The following is a 16,590-nucleotide window of genomic DNA, read 5'->3' as shown; positions in this document are numbered from 1 at the left end:
CCTTGTCCACCCTCAGTGCACGTACAGTTTGACGCCTCAGCTCCCTGAACAGCTCAGCTCTGCCATTCAGCCTGGCCCTGCGACTCTGGTCAATGGTATCCAGTGTCCCTTGAGAGACAAAATTCTTCTTTGCCCTGCGGTGAGCTCCAAGGCATCCACCGGCAACATCAAGGACGGTGGTCTTGAAGGCGCTCCACAACTCTTCAGGACACCCCAAAGCACCCAGACCACCCAAGTGTCCACTCAGCCTTTTCGCAAACTCCTCAGCTACTCTCTCATCCCTGAGCTTGGCAACATCCAGCCTAGGCTGGGATGGTACCATTCTCCAGGATTTAAGGTGCAGCTTTAGAGTTGCTACAACAAGCCTGTGGTCAGTATTGAGGAACTGAGCACTCCGGTAGACCCTGCAGTTCTGGATCATCCTCCAACGACCGTCAATGAGGACATGGTCAATCTCCTTTGCCACACCGCCAGCGTTGGAATACCAAGTCCAGCGATGAGCTTGTGGGTGCTGAAACCATGTACCAGCCACCCTAAGTCCATGACTTCTTGCAAAGTCAAGGAACTTGGTGCTATTCTGGTTCATAGTTCCTGACCCATGGGGACCAACACACACCTCATAACCGTCCCTATCAGTTCCAGTCGATGCATTGAAATCCCCCAAGACTAGAAGTGTGTCTCGTCTGGGGCACTGATCAACCACAGACTCGAGTGTGGCGAAGAATGCATCCTTCACGGTGAGATCACTCGCCTCAGTCGGAGCATAAACAGAGACCAGGGAAATGACACCTATGGAGTGACGAATCCTTAATCTCATAATACGCTCGTTGACCGATGTTACCTCAATTATCATTGGGGTCAGCTTATTGGACACAGCTACAGCAACTCCTTGGGTATGGTAACCATCAGAGTGACCAGACCAATAGTAGGTGTAACCACCCACCATTATCTCGCCACAATCCGGTCTCCGAACCTCAGAGAGAGCTGCAATCCCGATGTCCAAATGCTTGAGCTCAGATGATAACAGAGACAGGTGATCATCCTCTCTTAGGGATAGGACATTCCAGGGACCGCCTCAGGTTAACCCAAGGAGACCGCCGTCTGGTGGACGACACCTCAGCACCACTCCGACACACTCTCCCGCAATCTGACCCAGGTATGTTACCCCGTGGTTTCCCTCCTATCATCAAAGATTGGGGGTCCCGAAGGCTTTGCCCCAATCCCGTCATCCGGTGAGCTGCCCTGCGAAGGGAAGCTGCACAGGAGGTACTCCCACGGAGTGGGTTTTCAGATTTTTTTTGCGTTTTTGCGTTTTGCGGAATGAAGGGTTTTACGGTGGCCGGAGTGCAAATCCTGCCACCAACCTCCTAATAAGAAGTAACCCAACTGCAGGAGGACGTCCGCAGACACAGTTGGGCATTAGATATGGATGGCTGTTGGCTCACAAGGAGCTCCTCCGCCCTTTGACAGGTTTTGTTTTTAATCCTGCTGGGTGTCCATATCCAAACACCCTCCTCACCAGAAAACCTGGTGGGGGGAGACGGTTTAGTCGCCGACAACCCGACCATGGAACAGGTTAGTACAGGTTTACATGGTACCTGTAGCAGGTCACAGATCGAACCTGACCTGACTGAAATCGCAATTTTCTCCAACATTAACTCATCCTGGGAATTCTTTCAAAGTAACTTGCTCTCTCTCTCTCTGTCATGTGTAGAGTTATCCCCTCTTGTCTTCAGTTTTCCGACTCTTCCTCCCGCCCATGGTTCACTGAAGCTTGTGGCAAGGCAGTTGTCCTGAAACGACTTGCCTTTGACTCGGGGAAAGCAAACCAAACTGAGGGTGATCTCAGTTCCTTCCATGAAGCTCAGAACAAGTGTGTATCTACCCTCAGGAGAGCCAGAAAACAACATCTTTCCAAGCTCAAGTTTGAACTCTCAAACCTCTCTTCCTCCTCCAAATCCTGGTGGCATCAAATCAAATCTGTTTCTGGTGTATGTTCCCCCTCCATCCCCTCTCTTACCTCAAATGGCCGCACTGCTGATACCGCACGTGAAAAGGCTGAATGCCTAAACTCGGTGTTTGCAGCTAAATCTTGTGTCCGAAACCCATCCCTTTCTGTACCCACCTTACGCAGTCGCACACAACTGTCCCTGGATTGTGTCCTTTTCTCATAACAAAGTGAAGTTTGCTGTTAAACCTCGACTCGCATTCTGCAACCGGTCCTGACGGCACCAGCCCACGTGTCCTAAAAACCTGCTTCTCTGATCTTGCTCACCCTCTCTCTGTTCGATTCACCCTCTAATTTGCTCAAGGTCATCTGCCATTTGCTTGGAAATCAGCAAACATTACTGCCCTACACAAAAAAGGTGCAAAAACAGATCCCTGCAACGACAGACCAATCAGCCTTTTCCCAATCATCAGCAAAGTTGTGGAATCCAGCATCACTCAGACATTAAATCCTTCCTCTTCTCCAGTGGCTTGATTTCCGATCATCAATTTGGTTTCAGACCAGGTCACTTGACCCGGGATATACTGCTTCTGCTCTCCTAACAATGGATGGAGGTACTCGTTGCCGAACATGAAATCAGAGCCATATCCTTAGACATACCGTGTGCTTTTGACACGGTCTGGCACCCTGCCCTGCTCACCAAACTCTCTTCCTGTCGTATACAAGGCCATCTCCACTCATGGCTCGTTGACTTCCTCTCCTGTCGCAGTCAACGTGTGGCCCTTTTTGGAATTCTTTTTTCCCTTCTTCCTGTCCAGGCTGGAGGTCCTCAAGGCTGCATTCTGGGTCCTGTTCTTTTTCTGGTTTTCATCAACGATCTCTCCGACTCTGGAAAATGCTCTTTATCGCTTTGCTGATGACTTCACCCTCTGCCGTACCATCTGTCATCCCTCAGACCGGCAAGCAGCAGCTTCTTCGCTCATTGCAGATCTCGGTAAAATCACAAACTGGTCCAACACGTGGAACATGTCTTTCAACCCTGACAAATCTCACACTCTCACGATGTCTCTCCGAAAGGACCGTTTGGAAACTCCCCCCATCTACTTTCTCAACATTCCTCTTGAAGAAGTCCTTTCTTTCAAGTGTCTGGGTCTCACTATCTGCCACGATCTTTCCTGGGAAAGCCACATTTCCAACCTGGCCTCCAAAGCCAGTCGCCGACTGAGAATCCTCCGTCGTGCAAAGTCCTTCCTCGGCCCACCTGAGCTCCTGACCACATACAAAGCTTTCGTCTGTAGTCTGTAGTCTGATGGCGTACTGTTCTTCCCTCTGGGCTGGTGCTCCTGCCTCTCACCTTTCTCGGCTTTACACAGTGGAAACCAAGGCATTTTGGATCATTGGTATCTCCCGCGATGAGGATGAGTCTTTGGGCCTCTCACTCTCTCACCGCAAGCAGGTCGGTGGTCTTTCTCTCTTCTACTGTCTCCTCCCTGGTCTCGCCCCCCCCTGCTCTGTCTACGATTTGTCCCCACCATATTTCCACAGGGCGCTCAAGGTCCGCCAACAACCCCTTTCTGTTAAAACTACCAAAATCACGAATCGCTGCTCACCTTCACTCTTTTATTCCTCTTTTTCCCCGCCTTTGGAATAAATCCCATTTTTTTCACTCTGTTCAATCCCATTCTTCCTTCCCTCCAGGCCTTCAAAACGGCTGTTCACCACCACCTCTTATCGTCCGCCATACAAATGGAAAAAAATTAAAAATAAAAACAACTTCATTTGAGGAAAGTCGAGATCAACGTCAGAAATATGTGCTTGATTTATCTAAGATTGTTTTTTATATATATAAGTAAAATGTAGATCTCTTCAATTCCTTTTAAATAAGTGTAGAATCAACTTTCCAAGTGAAGGATGAAAGATATTGCAACACTTGGAAGGTTAAGAGGTCAATGTTCAGTTAAATTTTGAAAATCTATGTCTGGAGAAGGTGCCCTCAATTGATCTAAAGATTGGTCGGACCCTCTGCCAAATATGAACCGTTTCACCAACTTTAATTGATATCAGAGTTTGTGGTTGATTTTAGTACGAGATGACCCGATGATCTCTTTTTGAATCACGTGACTATGTTCCCCACAAAACAACAATGTTCAGCATACCGAGTAAATTTCTTCAGATTGATAAGACACGACTTCTGAGATTATAGTTTTTATTTGAAATAGAATGTTGTCATCCGCAGACTTCAGAAGTGCGGGAGCCATGCCCGGGTCAATTCGACGGCTGGACGAGACGGTCGTGAACCGCATTGCTGCAGGGGAGGTCATTCAGCGTCCATCAAATGCCATCAAGGAAATGATAGAGAACTGGTAAAGGAGATCTTGCAGCTCTTCGCAATGCTGTCTTCTTTTACTTTTTAATTTAGCTGCAGATCATCGGATTTGTTCATTGTTGACACAACCAGTGATTATTTCTTTTTTTTTTCCCTTCACCCCATCTGTCATTCTCGCCACCATGTGCCCTTGGTTCATAATTTATTTTTGAACGCATTGAATCATTGTGTTCAAAAATTTTTTTTTGATTGGATTGGATCGACAAGGAATTCATCATATTGAGTGAATAAATATTATCATATTTGTAACACATTCAATCATGATTGATATTTATGACATTTTTAGGCTTGTATGAGAATGTTTACACATCTTCTCGTTCAGGTTTTTGAAGATGATGAAAGCCAGACAATGTCCAGTTATGTGGTGTTGATGGCTTTATTTAATGCTTATGGAAAGAATATACCTCTCTGTTTTCTTTCACTTGTTTTTCATTCTTATACTTATTCTTCTTTTCTTCTGTAGTTTGGATGCCAAATCCAGCAGCATCCAAGTGACAGTAAAAGATGGTGGCTTGAAGCTCATTCAGATTCAGGACAATGGCACTGGCATAAGGGTGAGTGGCTGACTTTCTCATGGATTGTACAGCATTTTGTGATCAGAGGCTGTTACTTCAGAGCACTCCTTGGATTGTTTGTTTTTACAAGACACGGCTGTGTGACTTTCAGAAAGAGGACTTGGACATTGTCTGTGAAAGGTTTACGACGAGCAAACTGCAGAAGTTTGAAGATTTACAATCTATTGCCACATATGGATTTCGTGGGGAGGTATGAATTGTGGTGATTTTTAGCATTGTTTTTTTGAAGGGCTTGTATTTTCTGTTTTTTGTCGATTTGTATTTACTGACCCTGAATGTTATTGTTATTGCTATTTTTAATTGTCTGGTTCGCCTGCTGGACTTTATCACTAACTTACCTGCAGGTTCGGGTTCGCTACAACAATGGGTGATATGGAATCGAGCAACCACTGCATGAACTAGAATGGCATACAGGAGAGCGCGCATCTCTGCGAGGCTGAACGGTTTACGTTCTGTATCCCACTGATAGGCCGGATCTGCTGACCTGAACCAAAATCTAATCAGCTGGTTCTTGTCATCCACCCAACTCTTCCACCAAGTTTTGTCATAATCCATCCACAACGTTTTGAAATATCATGCTATATACGGTATTGTTTTGGCCCCATCTCTCCATGGTGAAGAATCCACTTACCAAAAATTTAAAAAGTTCTCGTATGCGCATCCAGATTTGGATCTTCACCAAAATCGAATCTATTCGTCCTTGTCACACTCCCAACCTGTCAACCAAATTTTACCAAATCCGTCCACAACTTTTTGAGATATCCTGTTCACTGACAGACAGACAGGGGTGAAAACATATCATCTGTCCACCTTCGTTGCTGAAGGTAATACAGTCTTGCCAAACAATTTACAGTATTACCAAGTACAGGTTTTTTTGTTCAGTTGTGGTATGATCATCCATTTCCTGAACAGAGGTGTTGGGTGTTTGAGACGAGCTTCGGCTCAACTCTTTTAAAATGCCGATTGATTTCCTGATATCCACCACTCTTAAATGGTGCATTAGTCGAGAATGCACAGGACCTTCAGCCATCTCACTGAAGCCAAGCCAGACATTGTGGCGTATATCTCGATACGTAAAAAGCATCCTCTTGGCCGATGACCCAAAGCTGGACCAATAACTTGTTGATTTGATCTCATCAACTTGTGGAACGTAATTCTTGCATTCTGCTCTTTCCTATTAAGCAAAAGTAATGCCATTATATACTCTTGAAGTAAATTATTTGAAACAAAACATTTTGATTCGAGTTGTGCATATGCTATCTTTGCATTCATTTTTAATTCTTCCTTTTAGGCCCTGGCAAGTATTAGTCATGTTGCTCATGTGACCATAACCACCAAAACCACTGACAGCAAGTGTGCTTACAGGTGGGTGTAGAGAACTGACTGTCAGCTTCGACCCAACACTCACTGCAACTATCAGTCTACCATTGTGTAAACACTAAATTTACAGCATCATGTGCTGTGCTTTCATCTCTAACAAATCATATATCAAATATAATTGTGCGAAAATGTCATAATACAATTGCATTCAATTGGAGGGCATCGGTGAAATCTGCTTGACTGCGATATTATTTCCTGAGTTTGATTGCATCATATAACATCAAACGAATAACAGTCATGGGTGTAGCCAAAAAGGAGATCATCTCAACTGATCAACAGACTATCTCAATCGATCAAAATACAATGACACAGAAACTACAAAACGAAGCATCCCAAAAATACCTCGGAATAGAAGAAGGCACCAAGGTACGACATAAAAAAAAATGCGAAAAATAATCGGCAAAGAGTACCGACTCAGAATAAGACTAATTCTGAAGTCATCCCTCTCTTCAAGAAAAAAAGCCAAAGCCACAAACCAACTTGCAGTGCCGGTATTCAATATCACTGCAATTTTATACTGGCCACAATTGGAGATGAACAATTTAGCCATCAAAACAAGGAAACTTCGAACTATTCACAAGATGTTCCACAAAAACCAAATCATACCGAGTTTGTAATGACCGAGACGAGAAGGAGGAGGTGGTCTGATGGAGCTTAACCAAGCACACAGAACATTGTGTGTAGGACAAGTGGAGTATGTGGAAAAAATTCAACAGACTATCAGATTAGATTTGTACACTAGTGAGAAAACAACAGACCAGAAGAGGGATCATTAATCCTTTTAGCAACACACTTCCAAAAACAGGTGCAAATGATGGATATTACACCGGAAAACGAAACAGAAGCAAACACAGCCCCAATTATTGCAAAGAAAAAAAATAGAGGGAAACTATAAAAATAAATATCAGCAGATATACTCTGTCAAATAGGAAACCGGGCGAAGTGGCGTGCGTCTGTAATCCGGCGACTCGGAGGCTTGGGTTGGAGGATCGCTTGAGGACGGGAGCTCTGTGCTGGGCTGCGCTATGAGAGGGTGTAGGACAGCCCGGAATCATGGCGAAACCCAATCCTTATCCCTGTGTCGTAAGAGGCGACCAGGGTTGCGTCAGGAAGGGCATCTGGCATAAAACCTATGCCAAATCAGTATGCGGATCTAACGGATGATCCGCTGTGGCGACCCCTAAAGGCCCTGTCACACCTTGATGATTTGGCTAAAACGCTGGCACACGTCGAATACGTTATGGGTAAGTTTGTATACGTTAAGAGCACGCTGGCATACGTCGTAGTATGCCGAGGTGTTAGAAAAATTTTCCATGCTTGAAATTTTTCGACGTATGCCAGCGTATGACTCACACGTTCCGCATAATACTGGCCATAAGTTGTAGGCACGTTACGCGATCGTTGACACACGTCGACACGCGTTACTTGAAAGTTACTCTTAAGTCGAAACGCGTCGAGGTAATGTTTAGCGTACCCGAAACTTATTTCTAACCTATGAGTAATGTGTTGTCGGCACGTTACGCGATGATCGTTGACACACGTCCACACACGTTACTTGTACGTTACTCATAAGTCGAAACACGTCAATGTAATCGTTAGCGTCAGTGTTCCAAACTCCCTGGTATTTTTATTTATTTATTTATTTATTTTCTTCGGTATGACTGTGATGTTAACACTTCAATTTCCAGTGCGGTTATAATATAATATTTAATAGGCTGCCACTCAACGATTTAAATCATAACCACACTAGAAATTGAAGTGTCAACATCACCGTCATACCGAAGAAAAATAAATAAATAAATAAAACCAGGGAGTCTGGAACACTGACGCTAACCATTACATTGACATGTTTCGACTTATGAGTAACGTATGTCAACGATCGTGTAGCATGCCCACAACTTATGCCAACGTATGCGGAATGTGTGTCATACGTCGAAATTTTCAACATGCTGAAAATTTCTCGACGTACTCGGCGTATGACGACGTATGCCAGCGTATTACGATGTATGCCACCATGCTATTAACGTATACAAAACTTACCCATAACGTATTCAACTTTTGCCAGCTTGGTTCGGCAAATTTTTCATTCGTCGGCATACGCTGGCTAAAACGTCAAGGTGTGACAGCGGCTTCACACTTCGATGTCTCGTGTGGTTATGATTTGAATCGTCGATCCGCAGCCTATGAATAGCCTACACCACGTGATCGTCGGCGATACGCTGCTGCGCTATGCATAAGTAAGATTATCGTTGGGCACAGGTTGTGAACACCGCCAACACGCTCAGCATTCGTTAGTATAAGTTATCTATATGTGATTGAAACGTTCTGTGTACGTTACTAATACGTTATGCATACGTCCAACACGTTATTATACTCCCAAAACTTAAAAAAAAACATCAGTAGTTCAGCGTATGCCAGCGTTTTAAATACATTTTGAGACCTTGCCATACGCTGGCTAAAACGTCAAGGTGTGACAGGGCCTTAACGGGAGCAGCCGAAAGAAGAAGAAGATACTCTGTCAAAAAGGAGAATGACAAAATAACAGGGAAATTGAAAAAGGAACTTGACAGGATTGGGACCGACACGGAAGTTTCATTGGAATGGCGAAGAAGAGGTCAAATTAATTGGGATGGAGAAAGAGTCATCATAAATCTGACCTTGGAAGGATGACAGGCAGAGTCAATCCCACCTGGTATTTTTTTCAACAGCCAAGGGGGATTTGAACTCAGGACCTGAGGAACCCAAGCCCACCACCCTAACCATTAAGCTAACACCAGGCATATACTACACTCTTGCTTTGAAGAAAATGTCGTGATTGAGCCAATCGGACAAATGCAGGTTTTGTGGGATAGAAAGAGAAAGTACCAGCCACCTCCTTTTCGGATGTAAAAAAACTCGAGTCTGAAAAGCTGTACCTAGAAAGACATGACAACGTCTGTGGAGTAATCCACTGGCACATCTGTAAATATTTCAACATCTCTGTCCCAGAACAATCTTGGAAACACAAACCAAGTCAGATCCTTGAAAATGAACATTTAATGCTCACATATGACAAGATGATCCCATCAAGTGTATACATTGTAAACAAAGCATTTCTTCCATACATGGTGCTCAAACACAAAAAGTAAAAGTCAGCATTGTTGATTGAGGTTTCAGTTGCCAATGACTTAGGAGTAAATGCGACAGAAATCAGGAAAATGACCAAATACCAGGATCTGAAAAATGAGGTCAAGAGGACTTGGAAGTTGAAGAAAGCTGAAATTATACAAGTGATAGACGGAGCTACAGGAATGATAAAGAAAACCCTTACTGAGTATTTAAAAATCTTTCCAGGAAATATCACTCCAAACAAGCTCTAAGTGGAGACTTTCAGAGGTTCATTAAATATTTTGAAAAGAGCCCTTGGAACGAGGCTATGAGAACGAAGTTTCACAGTTTGATTCATGAATCATGATCCTTGACCAAAAAGAAGGTGGAGATTTTAAGTTCTGGGAGTCCCACCTCCTGAAACCCAAATGGAGATAACAACCAACAAGATAGTAATTGATAGAACATGTATGTCAGAAAGTGCATTAAGTCTGTTGTTTCTTATTTCTGTCCTTCAGACAAAGGTCAAGGCTTGTGGAAAAGTTGAATAACCAGGAACAAATGGTTGACAGATCTACAACAGGGTAGAAGGTCTAAGCAGAGAAGGTACAAACAGATAATATCATCACGGAAAAGGCAGAACTATGAGTAGGGTTATGGGACTGGGGGAGGAGTGGAGGGGGTGAGCGGTGCGGTAGTGCCCACACGGTTATATTAGATCAGCGACAGGCATGGGGGACAATATGAGAGGTTGAGCTGTGATGTTTAAGGCCTAAGTCACATTTGCTCTACAGCGAGGATACGGCGGCCGTACCCCCCCCCCCTGAATTGACAAACGTGCGGCGGCCGCAGAGTTTCTGTGGTGGCCTCGGTGGCCCTACTCCATATGGCTATCTTTTACAGGCCGTAGGGGTCGCCGTGGAATTATAGCGCGGATTTATAATTTTTTTTCATTTCTACGTTGGCCGTAGCAATTCGAAAAGCCCTAGCCATGACGTAGATGTGTTCCATGTCGACCGTACGTAGGGCGTATGGTGGGCTTGCGTTATTCGTGTGGCTGCTGGAGGCTCTTATCAATGAAAAATGAATTTTGCCAACCCCCAAAAAATTACGGCGGCCGCACTGTTTCCACGGTCGCCGTAGGGTAGTCCTCAGGCGTCCCTGTGTTCAATGTATGGTGGCTTTGAGGTCTGTGTGACTACCTGCGGGCAACGCAGGGTTGACGCATGGTTCCCCTACGCCCGCCGTGCGTCCCATATGCGGCCTCTGTGGCAGTCTGCGTCGACACTGTGTCCACCGTGCGCTACCGCTCGAGATCAGATTATAGGTGTTTGCTTGTATCGTGGTGCCCCCAGAATCCCAATTTAATTCGTTCCAGGAGGCTGTTCGGATTGCAAAAAGTTTGGATTCCAAAACTATTTTCCCAATAAGAAATAATGGAAAGTGAATTTATCCGTTCCTGGACCCCAAGAAAACCCACTTTCAATACACTTTCAACTGAAATTACCCATGTTTAAGGTAAAATAAGATGAGTAAATGACCTTCGGTGGCGGTGTATTGTATGTAAACTGGTAAAATCACCACATCCAAAGGTCCACACAGGCTTGTGCGCCGGCCTGGGTTCCGATTGCTCGCGCACTCTGCGAGAGCGCTGCCCCCAGGGCAGCTCATCAAGAATAATGCCCCCAAAACCACAATCACTTTCATCAAACGCATCGGGCTGAGGTAATCATGGATATTCCAAATTACAACCGGTTTTTCTGTGAAATTAAATCCTTCCCCGACAGTCCGTCACACCACGTGATCGGATTGCTTTTTTGTTATTAATTAAAACGCAAGATGAGTAAAAAAAAAAAAACAGCACAAATCAAGGTGAAAACGCGAGGTAAAGTAGCGATCGACACACGAGAGATGCTTTCACGAGTACTTCCACCGATGAACAGAATGAACAAAGCACGAAGATGTGGCTTGAACAGGCGGGGGAGACGCACGTGAACAAACATGAACGCTACATAGTGTTCGGTTTTTAGGGCAAAATTTTCTCAAAAATTGTTCGAATTCTGGGGGCACCACGGGACTCCGAACTGGTATATTCAGTTATATATACATTATAGTTATAGTATATTCAGTTGTATATACTGGTATATTCCGAACTGTTATATTTTAATTTCAGTAAAAAAATAACTGGTATATATATACCCACTCGTTACCGTCCGTCTGGCCGCACGTTCGCCTTTGGACCCCCCTGCGGTTGCCTTGCGGGCACCTTGAGGCTACCTTGCGTCTGCCTTGAAAATTCTATGGCCACCGCAGCGACGCCCTCAGGTCACCGTGCGACATCAAATCAAAGACCGTACGGCACCCCCACGTTTTCAGTCTCCACAATTTCTAAATACCACGTGCGGTTCCCGGAAAAATAAAAACTTGTGTGACTGTGGAAATACTGCGGCCGCCCTATAATTGCTAGTGCCCGTAGATTTTGTAGACCCTATGGCCGCCCTGCCAAATGTGACTTTGGCCTAAATAGCAGAAGGAAGAGCAAGGATAGACTTGGGGAGAAATTGCACAGATGAGAGCAAAGAGAAATGAAGGAGTGGAGTTCCAAAAAATTGAACTCTGAGGATAAAATAAAGAATTGGCTGGAAGGCAGACAAGGCCAGGAATGAGATCAGATGGAAGACAGTAAATTATTGCCAGGTTACCAACTAGTCTGTGGTAAGAGATATGTGCCTCATTCTTCTCATTGTCAACATTTAGGCTTCTGAGATATTTTAACAATGGAAGGCTTTTGGGTTGTTCCTCTGCTAAATGCTAAATTATATGTGCATTATACAGTCCGTATTGCCTTATAGTAAATCGACTATGTCTTTGCGATTGCAGTTGTGGGTATCAGAGGAAAAAGTTCAGCTTGTATTATCGAGACCAACATTTTCCAACTGCGGGTTTGTGAACTCCTTGTGGGTCCTTGAGCTTATTATAGAGGGTCCACAATGAAATTTGAAAGTGAGAAATGACTTAATTTGTTGTTTAAGTTTTGCATTGCCCTAAAAACGAGGGATGACAATATATTATTCATGTTTCTGTGAATCAAAACGTTTATTAGAATTTTTGACTAGTAAATAACCAGATAGTCATCTTGATACTGTACTGTTCTAGAATTCAGGGTAACGACTAAAAGCCTTGAAAAGGGTCAGCTTCTCCGACTTTTATTCACATACCTTTCATGTATTGTCCTCAATGCTGCAGGTAATTGGGTTAGTAAATTAAAATCTGAATATGTGACTAAGTTTCTGTCACCCTGTAGGGCCTGTTATTCAGATGGCAAGTTAAAAGCGCCACCAAAGCCATGTGCTGGGAACCAGGGTACACAGATCATGGTGAGTTTGTGCTTGGCTTCATTGCACAATGACATGACTTTTCCTGTTTCACTGTCTCCTTTAATACCACTTGATTGAAGATATGAATTTCAGTCCTTTTAAGTCATTCAACTAAAATACTTCGGTCCTTTTATGCAATACAGCTCAATACTACCAAAATCCAAAATCACTGCTCACCTCCACTCAAAGTCGGTGCAATCATAAGGCAAACTAAGCAGTCGCCGAGGAGCAAAAGTGAATGAAAACGATTCATGAGATTACACAAGTAAACAAGGAGGTTACTTGGAAGAGCGCACATTCGGAAGAGCGTGGCGCCCCGCCATGCATTGCCTGATCCACAAGAACATATCGGGCCCAATACACTTTTGAACAAGAAAAAGAGCAATCAGACATTGCACTTCCTTACCAGGACTTCTTTTGAGTGGTATATATTTTTTTATAGATTTGAGGTAAATCCAATATGGCTGCCAAACCATGTGAACTCTGATATCATATGTGTGAACCTTTTGTTCCTCCTGGACAGGCAGTCATATGTGTAAAGTGAAAATTTTGTCTCACTCCAACAATCGGTTGTGAATAAAAACACAGAAGTTCTGTGTGGACAAACAGACAAACGGATCCAAATGCAATACCCTCTCCTCTGGCGAGGGTAAATATCCTGCTTCGTATCGTTTTTGAGCCCGAGATCTCTCGATGGTGAAGAATCACTTTAAAAATTCTAGTAGTTGGGTCTGGATTTGGATCTACACCAAAATCGAATCAATTTGTCTTGGTTACACAAGCAACTTACCCACCAAGTTTCATCCGAATCCATCCACAACTGTTTGAGATATCCTGTACACAAACAAACAGACTAGTCGGGCACTCGGTAGAGCGCATACCTCAGCCCCATAATGCCTGATCCAAGAGAACATATCGGGCCCGATACATTTTTGAAATATCCTGCTTTATATCATTTTTGGCCCAATCTCTCTCTCTCTCTCAATGGTGAAGAATCACTTTAAAATTCTAGTAGTAGGATCCGGATCCAGATCTTCACCAAAATCCGATCAATTTGTCACGGTCGCACACCCAACCTGTGCACAAAATGTCATCTGGCTCCGTCCATAACTTTTTGAGATATCCTGTACACAGACAAACAGACAGAGAGGGGTGAAAACATAACCTCCTTCACCTTCAGTGGCTTTGGTAACAAGCAGACTCATTGTGTATGTTTTTCCTTTGAAATGAACTGTTATGTTAATGGCCAGCTGTGGACGCCAGAAACACACCCCGTGATCGTGCGTTGAAGTTCTTCATTCATTTGCAGCACAAGGCTGTGGAGTAGCATCATTAGCTGAGGGTGCAGCTGTGCCGCTGATACAGTGCTCTCTGCTGGTTAGGGCAGGAATTTGGTCATGGTGCAGGCTGCAGCTCGCCTCATCTTCCGGACGCTCGTTTAACATCCATCTGAGGGACGGCGCACACATTGATGAATCACCTTGCCTGTGAAACATCAAGATGACAATTTACAGCTGGGTTGGGATTCAAATATAGGCTAGATGGCTTTAAGGCGAGTGTGCGTACTCGTCCATCCTGTCAACGCCTGTGTTGAAAGAAAAACCACAAATGCCACCTGAAATCTGCTGGTAATGGTGGGTGTGTCGTGAGCTCAAGCAGCCCGGGGGACAACTAATAGTGCACGACTGCAAGGACAAAACAACGAAGGGGTGGAGTTATCCGGTGGACAGAAAGTTCACCAGTTCAGTGTAAGAATAATTTGTTGGGGAGGTCGATTAAATTGCGAGCCATTTCAAGATGACTTGCAAAGTTGGCACGACCACAAGATATTTTGAACATTGTTTTTAATAATATGCTCACAGATAATGTCCACAGCACATTTATTGCTCTCCGCATCCTCTTCACCCTCCCTGTTTCTGTAGTCAATGCTGAGCGAACATTTTCCAAGCTAAACTTGATCAAAACATGTATTTGTTCCTCAATGGTGCAACAAACACTTGTTGGGCTATCCACCTTGTCGATAGAACATGACATTGAACAAAACATTCACCTGAAGGAACTAATTATTTATACATTTTGTCAACTCAAAGCACGGAAAGTAAAATTCTAAATTGTTGTTTTGTTTTTATGATATTATTGAGCTATTCATTCCTTTTCCCTTTTTTTCTTCAATGTCCACTGGGACATCAGGTTTTTTAAATCGATGAATACAATCATGCCCCTTTGTGAAATATTGCCTGTACATTTCCTTTTGTTGTTTAAAGGCGGAGGACCTCTTTTACAATGTAGCAACTCGCCGAAAAGCATTGAGAAGTGGAAGTGAAGAGCACAGCAAAATAGTTGAAGTTGTGAGCAGGTAAGTTTTATAAAGTTATTATTTCCTCCACAAAAATGTGAAGGAGGTTATGTTTTCACCCTTGTCTGTCTGTCTCTCTGTTTGCAGGATATCTCAAAAAATTGTCGACAGATTTGAGATGAAATTTTTTGGACAGGTTGGTTGTGTGACAGGGACGAACTGATTAGATTTTGGTGAAGATCCAGATCCGGCTACTAGAATTTTAAAAGTGATTCTTCACCATTGAGAGAAAGAGGGCCAAAAACGATATATAGCACGATATCTTAAATAGTTGTGGATGGATTCAGATGAAACTTGGACGCAGGCACGTGACAAGGACGAAATGATTTGATTTTGTTGAAGATCCGAATCTGGACATGAGAATTTTGAAATGTTTTAAATTCTCAGTGATTCTTCAACATTGAGAGATGGGGCCAAAAACGATGTATAGCATGATATTTAAAAAAAATTATTGGGCCCCATATGTTCTCCTTGATCAGGCATTGCGTGGCGGAGCTACGTGCTCTTCAGAGTGACCATTCCAGTTTCATATGGCGATAGTCTTGGAGTATTTTTTTTTTTAACCAAGATTCCAAACCAAGCGTAGTGAATTGTCAATCTTTGGAGGAGCTTAAATGTGCCCCTTTAACTGCTGGTGATGCTGAGAGAGAGAGGCTGGGGAATCTCCACATCTCATGATCACAAACCAACCCAAAGGTTTAGTGTGCAAGGTCACCTCTGCAATAGTTTACACTGCCCGTCACTTCGCTGACAGGTTTAATCAAAACATAGCATGTCGTACTTCACAAACATATTGCATGTCCATCTTTGAGTCTCAATGAGAATGTAAAATGAAGTGAAGCACACGAATATTAATGTTTTTTAAAAAATTCAACGTTGTTGTTGTTTGTGTGATCCTTCTGTGTATTTCTACACACATTGATGAATCACCCTGCGTGTGAAACACGAGGATGACAGTTAAAACCTTGGTCGGAGTTCAAACCTAGGTTAGACAGCTTCGAGGTGCGTGCGTACCTCTTGGCCATTCTGTCAGCCTTGGTAAATGTAATTGACAGTGCAGTGAAAAAGATCTTTCAGGCGTTCACTTCACATCGTCACATAGTAAAACGGTGATAAGCAACACTTGAAATGTTTTTTTTTTTCTTTTTTTAACCTCTGCCACCAAAAGTGGACGGAGGTTATGATTTCTCTCCTGTCTGTCTGTCTGTCTGTCTGTCTGTGAGCAGGACATCTCAAAAAGTTATGGACAGATTTGGATGAAACTTGGTGGGCATGATGGGTGGGTGACAAGGACGAATTGATTAGATTTTTGTGAAGATCCAGAAGGTCCAGATAGTTTTAAGTGATTCTTCACCATTGAGAGATAGGACCAAAAACTATATAAGGGTATGATATCTCAAAAAGTTATGAATGCATTCAGACAAAACTTGGTGGATGAGTTGCATAGGTGACAAGAACATGCGGATTAGATTTTGGTTAAG

At 43.6% G+C, this 16,590-nt stretch overlaps 1 protein-coding gene across 5 annotated transcripts in view; it reads left to right on the top strand.

Moving 5' to 3' along the window:
* MLH1 (mutL homolog 1) overlaps positions 1-16,590 on the top strand; it is a 150,029-nt gene that overhangs the window by 6,650 nt on the left and 126,789 nt on the right. For 4 of the 5 annotated variants that reach the window (XM_085870022.1, XM_085870021.1, XM_085870024.1 and 1 more), the window contains exons 2-7: positions 4,185-4,311; positions 4,798-4,888; positions 5,001-5,099; positions 6,201-6,274; positions 12,681-12,753; positions 15,018-15,109. In XM_085870022.1, the coding sequence (XP_085726148.1) occupies positions 4,205-4,311; positions 4,798-4,888; positions 5,001-5,099; positions 6,201-6,274; positions 12,681-12,753; positions 15,018-15,109 (536 nt within the window). In that variant the 5' untranslated portion in view covers positions 4,185-4,204. Of the gene's footprint in view, positions 1-4,184; positions 4,312-4,797; positions 4,889-5,000; positions 5,100-6,200; positions 6,275-12,680; positions 12,754-15,017; positions 15,110-16,590 lie in introns of those variants that run through there. The other variant, XM_085870025.1, reaches the window with a different exon arrangement.

This window comes from Eptatretus burgeri, chromosome 2, assembly GCF_056783735.1.
Source record: "Eptatretus burgeri isolate ZD-2024b chromosome 2, Ebu_testis_v1, whole genome shotgun sequence".
Taxonomy (NCBI): Eukaryota; Metazoa; Chordata; class Myxini; order Myxiniformes; family Myxinidae; genus Eptatretus; species Eptatretus burgeri.
The sequence above is the reverse complement of the archived record's forward strand: the minus strand, read 5'-3'. Positions and strand labels throughout refer to the sequence as shown.